This window comes from Otolemur garnettii, unplaced genomic scaffold (assembly GCF_000181295.1).
Source record: "Otolemur garnettii isolate 467f Iridium unplaced genomic scaffold, OtoGar3 scaffold00138, whole genome shotgun sequence".
Lineage (NCBI taxonomy): Eukaryota > Metazoa > Chordata > Mammalia > Primates > Galagidae > Otolemur > Otolemur garnettii.
Genome location: NW_003852533.1, coordinates 1893756 through 1906401, shown reverse-complemented (window position 1 = coordinate 1906401; position 12646 = coordinate 1893756). Strand labels below are relative to the sequence as shown.

Sequence of the window (12646 nt, the reverse complement as noted above, 5' to 3'; positions counted from 1 at the left end):
AGTCTCTACAGAGCCACAAAGCCGTGAGGGTGTCCCAGGCAGGAGCTGAGGGTGTGGACGTGTGGACGCACTAGCTTAGGGCTCTGCCTCCGCTCCTGCAGCAGCCAATCTTGCTCCCGTGATTAACGCACTGACCCATCAATTCATTATCTCATGAATCCACTCACGCATAAGTGAATTAATCCATTAATGTATGAATAAATCAATCTACTCATGACCCAATTGCCTGTAAAGACCCACCTTGTAATACAGCCACCCAGGGGATTAAATTTCAACATCAGTTTTGGAGAAATCAAACGGTTGACCCACAGCAGCTGCTCCTGCAGATTACCTGTTTTCTCAGTGAGAGGGAGAAAACTGGCAGTCTAAGGGGAAGAAGTCAGATGCGTTGACAGCTCCTGTGAAAAGCACTGACAGTGGTGTGTACATCGGCCTCCCTGCCCCTGGAGGTTAAACTTCATTCAATCCTCCAACTTCTTAGTCAAGTAGTGGTCCCCCAACTTCCACATTCCAACCACTGCCGCCTTTGTGCAGTGCTGCTCCAACTGTGTCCCTCGTCCTATGAGATGTTCATCACCATCCCACGGGGAAAGTAACAGAATGGGGCTTATCCAAGGTCAAATAACCTTGGGAAAATTGATGAACAACATTACGTAGGTTTCTTTTCTGAGGTTTCTCAGATCTTTTTTATGTACAAATTGCCGGGAGAGGGTAGATGCACATGCAGGGCCTCTCCCTTGCATCTGACCATGAAAACCTCTGCTCATAGAAAAGCTCTGAGAGAAAGGCTATGCACACCTCCCACTGCACACAGGAAAGTGGGGATACGCTGCTTTACGGAAGGGAAAACCTTAATGGCAAAATAGCAGATGATGTGGAAGACTGCATATTCGAAAATAAGAAATTAATGTTTTGGACACCCATAAAATGCTAGAAATTTAAACAACCACTTAGATAAACTTTGCAGCAACTGCATCATCACCAAGATTTTATAGCTCGAAGAAACTGAAGCTAAAGATTAAAAGAACGTCTCACCTGTGGTGAGCAAAGGAGGTAGCTGACTGCACTAATGGAGACACTTCTGAAAGCTCTGGAATTGCAAAATGGAAGGAAGGAAAACCCGTAAATGACAGAGAACAATTACTCCAGCGTATCTATGCACAGCTTCTATTGTTTTCTTTTCATCATTTCACCCCCAAAACCTGTTAACTGAACTCTACAGAGAATAAGAGGAGAGAGGTAAGTTTTATACTACAGCAAGTATAGAGTGAATGTAAATTACTTTAAGGAAAAACACAGAGGCCACAGAAAACGTTGGCTGTGGGTTTTTATCTTTTCACATTTTATGAGCACAATTCCTTTACTCTGCTGGGGCGACTTTTATAGCAGGTCCCGTGAGACAAGTGAGTGATGAGACTGTACTGCAATGGTCCTGCTTTCTCTTAAATATGGGACCAGTAATTCAAGTCAGACAAATATTCTAAACTACATGGATTAAAAGGGACTAATTCGGGAATCTGCAAAGAACATTTTTTCCCCTGCTTTCTAGCCCCTTGGGCACCCAGCACAGTGATATAAAAATAGATAGGTAGAGAGATAGAAAGATACAGATACACACACACATATAAATACCTATACATCAAGCTTACACCTTATATATGTGTGTGTGTGTTTGGGTAATTGGTACTTTTGCAGCTGAACAATATCTTCTAAAGTAACCTGACAGGTTATTTCTAGAAATTGACTATTTGGACATACTTTGGTTACTGTATTGGGTTGCTGGACACAGATGATTGATTTCCCAGGAGGCCACCACACCATCTCCTAGGATAAAGGACGACGAAAGACATTTTTGTGATCCTGCATTGCAGATTTTCTCCCCCGAGGCAACGTAAAAGCTCAGGTGTGTAGGGCCAAGAGCTTTAAAACTGGCAGGCGGAGGCCCGTGGACCCTTCTGCAGTAGCCAGGGACACCAGGGCCAGGCCACACGGTTTCTCATAAGGACACAAAATATGCAATATGTGATTTAAAAGAAGGTCACCTCTCCGAGTCAGTGGCCATTACCTAATCGCTTGAAGGATTTTTCCAGACAGGTGGCCTGGAAACCTTTTACTTATTACCATCCCTGAACCATTTTACTCTCGCCTCCTTGATACCTTGAAGAAAACGAGCTGCCACAGCGCAGGTGGCAAGGTTGAGAGCTTTCTCCGCGCAGAACACAGTCTCGCTCGGGCCTCCCGTGGCCTGGGAAGGAGGAAAGGCGGGGCCTGTCATTCCCATTTTTAAGACGCACGGATGTAGAGTTAAACAGTCCCAAGGAAGTTGCCTCTGGACTTTGAGTTCAGCCTTCTCAGTGGAACAACCCTGGGTTCATTCTGCGTGCATGAACTGATAGCAAAGTCGAATTATTACTGAGAGCCATATTCAAGAGGATCTTTTTGGGGAGGTACCTCCATTTTTTGCCTCAAATCATGTCTGTGTATCATGTGTCTGTATAGCAGATAGCTGCGTAAAGTGTGACTTTTTCTTTTTCCTTTCTTTGGAAAATAGCATGAAAACAGCTCCCCCTTGCTGTCCCTCGAAGCATATCTTCAGCAAAGTTAAAACCGCCAGTGGAGGGTCAGCGTTTCTGCTCGGCTCGCCCCTGAGGCTGCGCTCCTTTGTCCCCAGGAGCTGATTACTAGGTAAGCAGAGCTGCCCTCCCTCCCAGCGCCCCCAGATTTCCTCTCTCTCACCCCTCGCCCATTCCCCCCAGCACAGCAGCCTGGCGGTTTCTTCCCTTCGGCTCCTGGACAACGCAGCCTGGGTGGCCGCTGTCCGGCAGCTGCTCTATGTCCACCCGAAGAGATGTCCCCACGACAGCAACCAGACCAAGTCCCCACGGACTATTGCGGCCCAGTTCCCGCCATTCCCGCTGTGGGAATCAGGCGTTTCCCTTAGAAAACCCCAGAAATCTAATTTAGAGAAACTCCCCAAGTCCCCAGGCCCCAGAGGGAGACGTGTCTTCCCCGCGGCGCAGCTGCCCTGGGAGCTGCAGTGGGACCTGGAGCGCGTCCTTCCCGTTGCAAACACAAGACAGCAGAGAGCCGGCATCAAAGACGCTACCCCCAAGAACTCCCTTTAAGTCGCAAATTGTCACTCGGCAGACTTGGGGGCGGGGGCAGGAATGGGCGGGGCGGGTGGGTAGTAATTCCCGTGGCATAAAATTTACCGGACTGGCTACTGGAGGATGAGCTCTAGAGGGGAAGGGAGAAACCCGGACTGGGGAGGTGGGGGCGGCAGCCAAGTTCAGGTGCGTGACTTCGCTGGCGGGTGCGCGGAACTCTGAATTGCCCGCGCCTGCGGCAATCAAATGCAGGGGTGAGGCGTTTAGGGAGGCTGGAGGAAACCGAGATGACCCTGAAAACGCGTGGCACGTCCACTTGTCCAAGTTTCTGGAAGAGAAGGGCGGGAAAGCGCCAAGATCCCGCCTATTTTGCCTAAGAATCGACGAGTCCCTCAGCCCCACCTCTGCAGCAGTGATGCAAAGCGGACAAATCGCCGACGTAGCTACAGGGTAGAAAAACAACTCCGGTGAGGTGGGGAACAGGCACCGAGCAGTCTGCAGCCACTTGGGCGAGAGGGAGCCGGCATGAGTAACTGAGCGGGGAACGCGGCGCTTTCCGACCCTGGGAGGGCACCGCACCCGCCTGGCCGCAGTGGGGAAGAGCTGCGCGCAGAGAGCGGCTCAGCCTGCGGGGGACGCGGAGCAGGAGACGCCCGCGGGATTGCGGGGTCCGGCGAGCGGCCATCGCTGGAAAGACGGTGGGCAAGGGGCAGGAGCCCCAATCCTCCGGGGCTGGGAGAGGACGGCCGGTGCGGGCCAGGACTTCGGGGGACCGCACCGGGGCCTCGGGGGAGGGACGAGCAGGCGGTGCCAGGACAGCATGCGTGTCTTCGGAGGCTCCGATGCGGGGCCCTGGGGCAATTCCAGCTGTACTAACGCCAGCTTGGAGACCGAGGACCTCGGGAAAGGCGGCGGCCCGCCCCGGGACGTTCGCAACGAGGAGCTGGCCAAACTGGAGATCGCGGTGCTGGCCGTGACTTTCTTGTTGGCGGTGCTGGGCAACAGCAGCGTGCTGCTGGCGCTGCACCGCACGCCGCGCAAGACGTCCCGCATGCACCTCTTCATCCGCCACCTGAGCCTGGCCGACCTCGCGGTCGCCTTCTTCCAGGTGCTGCCGCAGCTGTGCTGGGACATCACGTACCGCTTCCGCGGGCCGGACTGGCTGTGCCGCGGGGTGAAGCACCTGCAGGTGCTCTGCATGTTCGCGTCGGCCTACGTGCTGGTGGTCATGACCGTCGACCGCTACATCGCCGTGTGCCACCCGCTCAAGACGCTGCAGCAGCCGGCGCGCCGCTCGCGCCTCATGATCGCAGCAGCGTGGGTGCTGAGTTTCCTGCTGAGCACGCCACAGTACTTCGTCTTCTCCATCATCGAGGTGGACAACGTGACCAAGGCCCTCGACTGCTGGGCCACCTTCATCCAGCCCTGGGGCTCCCGCGCCTACGTGACCTGGATGACCGTCAGCATCTTCGTGGCTCCGGTTGTCATCCTGGGCACCTGCTACGGCTTCATCTGCTACAACATCTGGAGCAATGTCCGCGGGAAAACCGCGTCGCGCCACAGCCCGGGCGCGGAGGGAGCGGGCGGCGCGCTCCGCAAGGGGCTCCTGCTGGCGCCCTGTGTCAGCAGCGTGAAGACCATCTCCCGCGCCAAGATCCGCACGGTGAAGATGACCTTCGTGATCGTGACGGCGTACATCGTCTGCTGGACGCCTTTCTTCGTCATCCAGATGTGGTCGGTCTGGGATGAGAAGTCGAAGTGGAACGGTAGGTGCCTGGGCAGACGGAGGGCAGTGCAGGATGGGGGTGAGCGCCTGTGTGGGCGCGCGCGCGTGGAGAAAGCAGGGTCTCCTGTGGTCAATCTAGGCAGCAGTTCTTAAACTTCCGTGTGAATAGCAATCGCACCTTGAGGAAAAATTCTCAAAAATGGGGATTTCTGGAGTCCGCACCTCAGACACCCTAACTCAGAATTTTGCAATAGGGCCCAGGGGTACAGGGCTCTGCATCTGGGTGTGCAATGATCCTAAGACCACAAATAGAAACTGTGCCCGAGAGTCAGCTACACAACTACAAAACCCAATGATTTTTCCCCCCAAATCAGGGACTGCCAAGACCCGGCTTTCAAGTCTATTGGACTCAGGGAAATATTTTTAGTGTCACAACTGCTTTTTGTCGGATTGTGAAAAGTACCACAATTAGCATAAAATCTTTGTAGAAGGTCCTCAAGGGCAAGGGTAAAAACATATTTTTCTAAAGAAAACTGGGGAAAGAGTCTTGAGAAGTCAAAAACTGTAAGTTGGCACTTAGCTAATGTTCCCTTTCCCACTGTAACCTGTTTACTTTTTTCTCACAATAATTACTTCAACACTTCCTCCTAGTATTTCAAAGTGAGATGACTGGTAAACTTAATTAGGCTAATTCCCTCATCATCTTGCATTACTAATGTGACCACACAACTCTTGCAGTACTTTACCAAGAATGTTTTCTATACCTACTACCTTGCTTGATTTTTAATTCCTTCCAAAACTTAAAACTAACTCCACAAAGACTTAAAAAGAAAAAAAAAAACATTAAATTTGCATCTTGAAAGTATTTTTTTCTTACTAAGAAAAAAATTCCCATCTCCTATATTACAACAATGTTTCTGATAACAGGTATGGTCAGGAAATGAGTACCTAAGAGGAGCCAGCTCCTTCAGTCTTCTGGTCTTGGAATAGGAGACCATACACCATAGGCTTTGGAATTACATTTGCAAATAAAACATTTGCATATGGATTTAATTTAAACAAATATTCTTGCAATATACCAATAATGAATACCAACAATGAAAAATGCAGCATAAACACTTTATTTCTAATTTACACTCTCTATCTTGCTTGATCTTAAAGCCTCTTGATATTACCAAGCAAATAAAAAATTAGTCTAATTATCCTGCTAGCCAGATTTGTGCACAATCACTGAAAGCTTTGCTTGTGCAGGTTGGTGGTTGGGGTTTCCATCCCTGTGTAGACAGCCGTGGCTGTATGAATCACGGTCACCCTTTAAGGGTAGTGCCTTGGCATACGGTATGATGAAACAACCTGGGATTTTTTTTTCTTTGTCATAACAAGAGTGAGAAGATCCAAGTTTATATTAAATAATCAAAGGTAAGTATAAGAACGACCAGCAAGCACTGACTGGATTATTTTCAGGGCAGTAGTTCCCCTAAGAAAGTACATCACATTTATGCATGATCATTTACTGCTGCTCCCTAGCATAAAATATTTTAGAATACTGTTGGAATTCCTAACTCTGCTGTTCTTCTTAATACAATTTGCTCAGACCACAGTAAAAGATGATTTCCTTTTACTAATTTCTACTTAACCAAAGGAAAACAACTAAAGCTTGCATCCTTCAGGAATCTGCCTCGGTTTTCCATTTATAAGAATGTTTAAAATTTTAAAACTGCTAAGCATGATTTATAATGCCACACTTTTGCCTGAGTTATTAGGAGGAATACAATTTGGTATGTGTGGTTATGGCTCCTAAATTTCATTAAAATTGCAGCCATTCTGTGAATGGCTGTGTTCACTAGCACATGCTAGTAGTAGAGATTTGTAAATCAATCGTTTAGTAGTTTTCACCTCTTGAAATTCACTTTCATTCTAGTGAAATATTTTTATTTCAGAATATTAGGGGCACGCATTTTGTTTACATACTTTATTTTTGTTCAGGTAGAGTCACAGTTATAGACATAAGTTTGCCCTTCATCCAGATGGTGGTTTAAAAATATTTGCATTAATTTTAAGGCATCTTGTTTACAGCCATATGTTATAACCAATTTCCAAACACCACCCACTTCCCTGATTGGTGAGCAAAATCGTTCCTTTTCTATCCTAACCCGTAACTTTTTCCCTCTTGAGTGGATACAAAAATGAGTTTATCCAGTGCTCAGTTCCTTGCATTTTGACTATTTACATAATCTCCCTGTGTATTTTTTCATGCAGAGTCAGAAAACCCCACGGTCACCATCACTGCACTGCTGGGTTCCCTGAACAGCTGCTGCAACCCTTGGATATACATGTTCTACAGCGGCCACCTCCTGCAAGACTGTGTGCAGGGCTTGCCCTGCTGCTGCAGCGTGGAGCACAGACTCAACAAAGGAGACACAGACAGCGTGAGCCGGAGGCAGACGTCTTACTCCAACAACCGAAGCCCCACCAGCAGCATGGCCACATGGAAGGACTCCCCCAAATCCTCCAAGTCCATCAGGTTCATTCCTATTTCTACCTGAGCCCTCCGTCCACGCAGCCTGACTCCTGTGCTTGACTGTTTGGCCTATTTGCTGAACTGAGCTAGAAATCATAAGGACAAAGGAACTTTACTGAGATGAGCATAATTAATTCACTGGGTACCAGACTCTGTTTCAGGCTCCATCTTCACACGGCTATGACAAAAACTATGAATTATTTTGTACGGAGTATTAATGACAACACACTGCACTACAATGTGCTGGCCTAATTCCCGTAAATATAACAGAAGTGATGTTTCCAGAGGAAAAATTGTGACTATTCTCTTGTTGGTGTCTTTGATTTTTCTCTTTTTCTGATGTAAGAAGGGCTTGACTGGCACTCTTGCTGAACAAAGTGATCCCATCGTCAGCTGTAGTATGTAAAGGAGACATCAGAGGAATTATGTTTTCATCCAATAAAATCAGTTTGTGCATCAGAAAATGCAGCCCCAAATGGTGGCCTGGAGTTGGGACGCTGTCTGGGAGAGGCGTGAGTGCCGGGGTGTACTGATCAGGAGGAGGCCACTCAGCGCCAAACAGGAAAGTTCTGTCAGAAGCTACGAACCGTCCGGTTTTCAAAGTGGTAACGTTAGACCTGCAGCATCTCGTTCAGGTTCCTCACGGTCCATCAGCCAGGAATCTTTTATGATTCCTAAGATGCTGAAGGTTAGAGAAAATGTTGACAGCTGACTAAAAAAATGTTTTTTCCCTACGACAAGGTTGTTTTAAAGTCAGATTTCTAGGAGCAATGTCAAACTTTATTAGAAGAACAGAAAAAGATTGTCCAAGGTACTCTGTAGAGTCCTGGGCTGTCCACCCTGTAGCCTGTAGATCAAATGCCGATTATTTGAGGCCCGTTTGCTTATTTGTGGTGTCAGATATCACAAAACTTATGCATGGACCGTGTTTTTGCTGGCCACGTGTCGTTATTGTTTGTGTTTTTAATGTGTGGCCCAATGTGCAACAGGGGGAAAAAATAAGGTTGGATACCTCTGCCACACTTTCTCTCAAACACTGTCCATATATTTTGACCAGAACATGGGTGTCCCATGCTATGCTAGAAATGCGATCATTACCTTCATGTTGGGGAACTAGATTCCTAAAGAAAAGTCTCCTCAAGAAGGACTCAGGATATATAGTGTCACCACGTGTTTAGGTGAGAATGGCTTGCTCTTTCTTTCCAATCTCCCGCTCACCTAACAGAAGAGGCAGGGCCGGGGCGGAAGAGCAGACAGAGACAGAACTCTTCCCCGCCTCATCTGGCTGCCTTCTTAGTAAATGCATGATTTTAGGCAAGTTATTTAAACACACAGGAAGCCTCGGTTTCCTTGACTTACTCACGATTTGTTGTGAGGACTAAATTAAACAAATGTGCGAGCAGAGCTTTACCTACAAGCAGTAGAGTGCTATGTATACACACTAGCAGTTGCTTTTATTGTAGTCTTGGGATCTGCAAAACGCACACAGCTTCTTTTTCTGTCTCATTTTCATTAGTGAGAGTTGTTTGGTTTCATGGCTGCGATTTAAAATCCTAAAATTTAAATACAGATCTGCAGACGTGCTGGAAAGCATTGCCAACGGCGACTAAACTTGCCCTCTCCTGCCCAATTAAGTTTTCCAGGTTAAAGGCAGAACTTGCTGTCCTTCAAATGCGGGTGAATCAAAGCCAGCCGCAGGCTTTCATTTCTCAACAGAGAGGAATTACCACACTCGCTGGCTGCCTTGCGCTTCTCATCACTGGGACTCAGTTCTTTTCCCGTCATTGAGCGGTTCCTCCTTCTTAGAGATAGATCATGCAGAGGTTTGGGGATACGTCATAAATATTTTGCATCCTTTAGAAACCTAACGGTTGCTTTTAATAGTATTGTTGGGTTTCTATTTTGAGCTTTGTGGATAAGAATGAGGCCTGGATGGCATGGCAAGAACTTGGAAGCCCCGACTTCATGCCTCTTCATTCTGCTGGCTCTCCAAATTCTCAGCCCTAAGACTCCCTGGATTGATATGCCTAAAAAATGTTTCCAAATGTACTTTAGAGATTACACTCTTAAGTTTTAGAATTCTTCCTTCTAAAAATAACAAACATGTCTCTTAAAGGGCACTGTGTAATGGAAGCTATCAACTAAATCAATTCTTCTTTATTTGAGTTAGAACAGCATCTCAGTTGCCTGCCGTGTGAGGCCATCAGCCCTTTTCAAGGCTTCTCTTTGAGATAGAGGTAAGTGGGCTGTCAGATAACAGAGCTGAGTACTAGTTCTATGCTAAGAAACGTGGGTTTTTTTTCTCTGTGGTTTAGAGAAACATCATCTCTTTAATTGCTGAACCTTCTTAATGTTGTGCACCCAGAATGGCGTTCAGATATGTTAAAACAATATTCCAAATTAGAGGTGGTAGGTGGTAAGGAGAAAGTATTCTGGGATGGAAAATTTTCTTTTTCTGGACCAAAGAATAGACATGAGACATTGTGCCCAATGATGGGAACTCAAAATAAGCCTTCTTATGAATAGTTCTTAAATTTTGTTATATCACCTTATTTTATTTTGCACAGTTATCTGTGGGAATACCCTTCAAGTACAAACTATTAATGTATCTATGCTGGTTTCAGAGATGCGATATAAAAATCCCACCGATAGGAAGACACTGGTCTATTGGGCATGTGATAAATATTAATTGATGATGAAAAAGAAGCACTTTACAGTACATATTAAGTGCTTAATTGGTTAATTTTGGAGCGTGTGTTTGTAAAATGTACAACAATTTGGCTTTTGTTTTGAAATTTCATTTGGAACATAACTGTAAAGAAAATTAGTGAAATTCTTGTGTCAATTATATACATACCCTACACACATAGAATTTCCATCATCTTTGAAGTCTTATACCATGGTTAAGACAGGGTGTGGTTTTAGAGGGAAAAAAAATCAAGTAGGCTTTTTGTTTGTTTGTTTGTTTGTTTTAGCTGCCAGGAATACTGTGTTGAAAAGCAGTCTTATTAACACACAGTCGTCTGCCAAACTTATTACAGTTGCTAGAATGGACAACCATTAATGACTAAGAAACACAACTTTCATCTGTTATTACACAAGATATCCAATTAGGTTAAGTTTTATGTTTTTCAGATTCTAAAACTGATATCTTTCTAACTGACTTGAACGCCTGGTGCTTTAAATTATGGCTTCAGAGTTTGCCAGAAACATAATTAGATGCAACTTGGGGAAAAATTGAACCCCATCCTGTACCCCAAATGTCAGAGATTAGGCTCCTGTAAATTCACACAGGTCGGAGCTTTATGGAGTCTCACACTGGAGGCACCCGCTCTGTGCAGAGTCCAGGGCAGGCCAACTGGGTCGCTCGTCCTGGAGACCCAGAAGCAGCCGCTGCCTCCCTTCCTCCCCTCAGTCTGCCTGATAGTGCCACTCAGTGCCATCAGCAACAAATAAGGTTTTTTTTTTTTTTTTAAGTCTTTTGTATATAGATCATAAATACATTTATGCCATTATAGGATTCAATGTGATGATTATTTGTACAAATTGGAATGTTTACATCCTATTAAGCAACATAGCCTTCACCACTTTTACCTAATTACAGGATTAAAACATTTATGCTCTACACCTGATAGATCCCACTTGTACTTGCAATATGCTCCATAGGTGTGGTCCCCCTACCAACCCTCCCTCTATCAACCAACCCCCCTCCCTTCCCCTCTCCCTCCCTCATCCTAGGCTATAGTTGTGTTTCATTTTTCATATGCAAGTGTGAGTGATTATACATTGGTTTCACGGTAGTGCTAAGTACATTGGATATTTTTTTTTCCATTCCTGAGATACTTTACTAAGAAGAATATTTTCCAGGTCCATCCATGTAAACATAAATGAGGTAAACTCTTCATTTTTTTAATGCTGCATAGTATTCCATGGTTAATAAATTGTGGTATATATATACTATGGAACAAATAAGATTCTTGATTAAAATTGGATCTCAGCCCACAAGAACCAAAATTTAAGAACTATTCATAAGAAAGCTTATTTTAAGTTCCCATGACAGCATAAATGGGTTAAATCACACAAATTGTGGAATTCCACTTTACACATATATATTTCGAGAATATTGTTTGAACATAACGTTTAGGCATAGTAAATTATCAGAAATGAAAATGTGTGACCTAAAGTATGTCAGCATCAAATATATATATTAGTAACACACTGAAAATTAAATGCCATTTTTTCTTTTTTTAAATTTTACATTGATCTATATTCTAAACAAAAGTAAAAACAAAGTATTATAGAATGAATGAAATATTTTTGTGTTCCAGGGTCAAAGTAACCAGTTTAGGAAATAAAAATCTGAGAATAAATCTGATGTTAACATAGGGATAATTATTATGAACATAAAATAATAAGCATTTCCACAGTCGGGGTTTCTGACTTCATATATATTCTGTGATGCTTTTAACTCATCACTGTAACAAATTTACCAAGAATTAGTGTTGTTTACTTAGTATTCCATTTTTGGAACTGCTTTATTAGTGTTCTCTATCCTCTGGCTTCCTAGGCTACGTAGAAGAATTTCAGTGTGTTTTCCTGGACCAATTGCATGATTCTCATTTTGAACAGATAGCTAAATGTTTTGTGATTGTATCTAATATTTGGTCTTTTAAAGAAAAAAAGACTTGTGATTATATTGAAACAACTAATATATTTATTCTTCGATTTAACTCTATATTGGCTTGTTTCTATAAATAAAAATAAATTTTGGACTTGTTTGAAGTAATTGTTTCACAACTGAGTTTGACAAATATATTTCAAATTAACTATATTAAAAAATAATGTCTGGTTTTACAGCTGGTAGCTATTGATATGCTTACATTTGAGTACAAAAATGTTTGTTTTGCTATTTGACTATAGCAAGAATATGTGAAACTTTGTAACTGCCTTTTAAATAAATTACAATAAAAAACAAATCAATTTTGGTATAGTCTGTATTAAGATGACCAAAAATAATTGGGTTTAGCTGAGGTCATGTATATCATACAGCCCTAAAGATGTCCTTGATGTTCACTGATTTTGTAAAGTTAGTGAGACAGGCTAACGATCAAGAATCTATTCCCCTTGAAGTGTCTCTAAAAATCAGAATTCTTTTCCCTGTGGGCTGGTAAGTTCAAATTGTATTAACTTTATAATTTATATTGCCTATTTTTTTTCTTTTGTAAGTTGAATCTTAGTAGCATAAACTATAAAAGGCTTATTTTGGTTTTGGCCTAAACTGTAGAAGCCATG

The 12646-nt window shown here is 44.2% G+C and overlaps 1 protein-coding gene across 1 annotated transcript; it reads left to right on the top strand.

Moving 5' to 3' along the window:
• Window positions 1–3167: 3167 nt before the first annotated feature.
• AVPR1A (arginine vasopressin receptor 1A) lies at window positions 3168–10119 on the top strand. Its single transcript, XM_003798542.3, has 3 exons — window positions 3168–3180; window positions 3638–4873; window positions 7093–10119. The coding sequence occupies exons 1-3, from the start codon at window positions 3168–3170 to the stop codon at window positions 7377–7379; spliced, it is 1536 nt and encodes a 511-aa protein (XP_003798590.2). The 3' UTR covers window positions 7380–10119.
• The last annotated feature ends 2527 nt before the right edge of the window (window positions 10120–12646 follow it).